This window comes from Nannochloropsis gaditana, assembly GCF_000240725.1.
Source record: "Nannochloropsis gaditana CCMP526 unplaced genomic scaffold scaffold349, whole genome shotgun sequence".
Taxonomy (NCBI): Eukaryota; class Eustigmatophyceae; order Eustigmatales; family Monodopsidaceae; genus Microchloropsis; species Microchloropsis gaditana.
Window position 1 is genome coordinate 10,148 of NW_005803604.1, and position 4,544 is coordinate 14,691.

At 54.4% G+C, this 4,544-nt stretch overlaps 2 protein-coding genes across 2 annotated transcripts; both read right to left on the reverse strand.

Annotated features, from left to right (window-relative positions):
- Positions 1-1,747: 1,747 nt before the first annotated feature.
- On the reverse strand, positions 1,748-2,226 carry NGA_2034500 (calcium calmodulin-dependent protein kinase kinase alpha; the record flags this gene model as incomplete). The annotated part of the gene is made up of 1 exon (XM_005854917.1): positions 1,748-2,226. A coding segment is annotated over one exon (479 nt), but the record flags the coding sequence as incomplete, so codon positions are not given.
- Positions 2,208-2,766, reverse strand: CAMKK (calcium/calmodulin-dependent protein kinase kinase; the record flags this gene model as incomplete). The annotated part of the gene is made up of 1 exon (XM_005854922.1): positions 2,208-2,766. A coding segment is annotated over one exon (559 nt), but the record flags the coding sequence as incomplete, so codon positions are not given.
- Positions 2,767-4,544: the final 1,778 nt, after the last annotated feature.

The following is a 4,544-nucleotide window of genomic DNA, read 5'->3' on the forward strand; positions in this document are numbered from 1 at the left end:
CCCCCCTCCATACAACCCCCCCCCCTACAGCGAATTTTCCCTGCAAGGACCGCACCAATCTCTGGCTGGGCCGCTCCTCGTCAACGCCCAGTACCTGATCCGTCTCCAGTTTCCCCTGGCCTACAATTTCCTCCTTATGCTTCGCTCTCCGTCCTCGAAACAAACGGCCTTCCGGCATCTGATGAGCAACATGGCCGTAGTCCCTCTCTTGGGAAGAGGCTTCAGTGTCTATGCACCCCTGATGATGGTCGTCTTGGCCGCGTTCACCTACTTCAGGGGATACGCCCGGCTACTGAGGTTGGTCGGGGCCTACCACGAGGACCTGATATCCGGGGAGGAGCAAGAGGAGATGATCCAGCAGGGGCGGTCTCTGGCCCGGAGGAGACGATATCCGCTGCCATCTGCAGGGGGGAACAACAGACCAGGTCGTGGTGAGGATGGGTTCGCGAGCGGCTCAGTTAGCTTGAGTGGCAGCGGAGGTGGGGGGAAGGCCACGACGGGCACCATGCGCGTTCAGCAAGAACTGCCACCGGGCCCTTTGAGGGGTTCAACGGCGGCTTATACGCAGCTCAAGACGTAAAGGTGGGAAGAAATGGGTGAAGGCAGGGTAGGGGGAGCTTTTGCGCACGATGGAGGAGGCGGAGGAATGAGAGAGAGTCGGCTGCGGCGTAGGCTGGGGTAGGCTGTAGAATGAAAGCACGACGAATATTTCTGTACAGAAAAGCAAATTAAATGGCATAAGATCGATCTTATCCTTAACTGAACATTCCCTCAACCGGTGGACACATTTTGTTTTTCAATATTATTTTTGGGGACAGCAACGACCATCATCCGCACAGGAGAATTTTTTGGTAACATGAGCCGACATCTCCAATGTACAATTCAAACTATGACTATAGCGGACTCTTTGTTGTCGACCGCATGCACAAACTACATGATACTGCAGCTTTCCCGTTCGCTGGACTTCTGCATGTGACCGTTTCGGTTTGTGTCGTCCTTCAGGCGGCTTGTCTCTGCAAAGGCCACGGGAGAGGACGCAGATCCTGACTTGGGTGCGTGCGAGGGTTGAATGCTTTCATTCCTGGCTTGCCGTACGGGCGAAAACGCTGAGAGCGCTGCCATTCCCGAAACCAGGGCACTCGGGGACTGATTCGAGGATGGCGAGCTTGAAGCACTGCCGTCTGTGGGCAGTCCGACGTTCAACCCCTCGCAGGGGCTTCCCCCCGTGCTACCACTCAAGCTTGTCTTCTTCCTGCTGATGGGGCTCATTTTAGTCCAACTTCCTACCATGCTTCTGCTTTTTTGATGGACAGTTGACTGTCCGCGAGGGCTTGTCTCCAAGCCGCCGCTGCCCAGGGACGAAAAGGAAGAGAAAATTGCCGGTGGCAGGAGAAGCGGTGACGGCGCATACGATGGGCGCCTTTCATCGTTGCTACGACTCAAGTCCTGATTTGGGTCTGGGCTCTTGGTATCGGAGGAGCGGCTGTGGTCGGGTGACTGGGCGGGAGAAACACCGTGCGAGGGGGTGGGGGAGTAGATGCGGTTAAGAGAGGCTCGAGCCTCACGCAGGCGTTTGGTCAGACGCCTTTTCAGTTTATTGACAAGGACGAAGTTATTCACCGACTGGATGGCGCCGTCGATTTCGTCGGCAGAGACCTGGACAGTCGGAAAAGAGTACGCGTGGGCGCGCAATGTGGAATGGTGTCTTGCAGAAGTTGGGGAAGGAGGGTTCACAGGCAAAAGCGCACAGGGCCTCGCTTCGCTTTGATCCGGGTCCACGGTTACTATCGGAGGGAGATTGGCGTCTGTTATACACTCGTCCTCGCCTTTCCCTGCCCGTGTTTCATGTTCTTCCTCTTCGTCAGCAAGCTGCACCCACGGGTGATCCAGAGCCTGCCCCACCGTGATCCGCTCCCGCGGCAATTTCTGGAGGAAACGTCGCAACAAGTCTTGCACTTCGGAGCTTACTTGTCTCTCTTCAAGAGGGAAATCAAGCTCCTTGTCTCGAATGGCTTCAAAAAGCACCTCGGGCGAGTCTTCCTGGAAAGGGAGCTTGCCGAACATAAAGGCCCAGAGACAGACCCCGGCCGCCCACACGTCGCAGCTGTAACCTGAGAATGTCGCTCCCTGCTCGCACATTTCAGGTGCCCAGAAGCTCCATGTTCCGTCGGATTTATGCAAGAGACCTCGGGATGACGATCGATACAGGTAATGGAGCTGGTGCTCGTGCGAGGAGACGCTGGGGGACGTCGTCCCTGTCGCCAGCCCTTCCCTGCTTGCGCCAGCCCCGGCCTGGTCGTCCAGAGCCAAGATACGCGCTGCTTCCTCTTCGAAGTGGTGCGCGACACCAAAATCAGCTATTTTGCACCGGCCTCCGCGGCCCACCAGCACGTTCTCGGGCTTCAGGTCTCGGTGGGCAATATGATGCACGTGTAGGTAGACGAGCCCCGCCAACATATCGCTCAGCACTCTCGCCGCGTGGACCTCATTCAAAACGCCCATTCCGTCAGAAGACCGAGGACACACGTACCGACGCTCCTCCGCGTCAAAGTCCATGATCGGGCCGCCGGGCACGTATTCGAGCACCAAGTACAAGGCGTCCTGGCTGGCATCGTCGATGACCTCATAAAGGCTGACGAGGTGGGGATGGATCAGTTTCTTCATGATGGCGATCTCCCGCTGGACCTTGTCCAGATCCGTAGTCAAACTCATTCGCCCCTCTCGATTTCGCCCAAAATTTTTTCTCCGCAGAAGCAGAGATTTGGAAAAGACCTGAGTCGGAGATCACGATAGGAAGGTGAGGGCGATGCTTTGCGTCGCAGTGCAGGCTGCGTACTGGCACGTACCTTGATAGCATAGAGATCTTTGGCGTCTTTGTCCGCTTCCTCGTCCATGGGAATTGGGGAGGGCGTGTAAGACCGAGACTCCTCGCTTGTGGGCGAGACGCCCCTTGGTGGAGAGGGACTCGCCTCTTCGCGTCTTGCCTTGGGGGAGCCTGTGCCGCTGACGAGCGTGTGGTACTCGCCTGAACCCGTTGCCATTGACTGGAAGGTTGGGTCGGTGATGGAAGGATACTGACGCTTGCAAAGCTTGACTTCTGCGAATGCGCCCCTCCCGAGCTCCTTTATTATAGCGTACTGGTTCACATTCATTAGTCCCCCCAATTCATCCTTTGTGATGGCTGCCGTTTTCGTATCCCGGGGCATCAAAGCGTCATGTCCACGGGCTTTGCGCTCGTCGTCGAGTGTTTGAAGGTGTCGAAGGACGTCAGCACTACGTCGTGAGGCTCGAGTCCGGTCACGACGGAATTCATCCCCGGAATAGGAGGCCGATCCGAGGTGGAGGGGTAAGGATGTAGGCGAGCTACGTTCATCACCATGATGGCTTGGGAAAAAAGGGTTGTGCGGTGGAGATGCTAATGAGGTAGTTTTGATAGCGATTGGTGATGTGAAACTTTGCCGCGTATCCCTGTTTCCAGACGGCATCGGAGACATAAGTGCAACGCCCGCCTTCATAAATTTGGTGCTAAGAGGTCGAGACTGATGTGAAGACGACAAAATTGGCTCGCGGCTTTCATTTTTTGTCTTTGATAGCTCGGCATCCGCCGTGTCATCTGCCATGGTTTCCTGTTGATTGAGGAGGGGGATATGCCCCTCAGGTGGAAAAATCACAAGCCAAATTGCATTTTCCCAAACTTTCTTATGTAGACTCGTGGCATAGTACAGGACCACAGGTTTCAACATTTTGTTTCAATCACCATTTTTTGTATCGGGAAGCGGACACGGTAGCGCAAGGGAGGCTGGACTTTCAACCGTTTCTTGCGTCCGTTGACGCCCGTTACGAGGAAGCGATTTGTGATGGAAAAGGGCCCCTCGTTTTAAACACCCAGGACGGCTAGAGATGACAAGCATGGTGCTTCGTATCTTACGATTGTATCCAAGTATTTACAGAGGATTTCCGCGACTTATTTTGTAGTTGAATTTCGTCCATTTAAAGAATTAGAAAGCGAGACATAGTCAACGCCAACCTCCCCCATAAACGAAAGTCAAGGTCTGTGATTGCTTTATCTGGCCCTATTAGGAGAGGTAAAGAAGAGTAAATGTTTGTATTTACACAATATGATAAGGTAGATCCAATCATTATCTAAAACCAGCTGAATTCTGGGCAACTCCGACAGCAGTGCGGAAATGCCGTTATCTCTCAAGGCAAAGGGATATATCCACGTGCCTGAAATTGCGGACGCGTGAAGTGCACGAACATTACCCCCACCTTGCCCTCCTTCAAATGTTCGGATCAATGTGTCAACTCAAAATCCGAAAAAGTCACACATCGTCTGTATCACACGCTTTTCCCGCACGGCTTCGGGATCCAAATCGTTGGGATTTAGCGACACTACGTCGTTGCCCCCGACACAATTGGCACCTTTTTCCCCTCCTCTAACAACGCTGCTTCCTGTGGTCGCGGACCGCACCATGCCTCGAGCACCCCCATTGATTTCTCCCTCTCGCATATTTGCTTGTGGAAGCGCACCCTTTGTCTGCGGG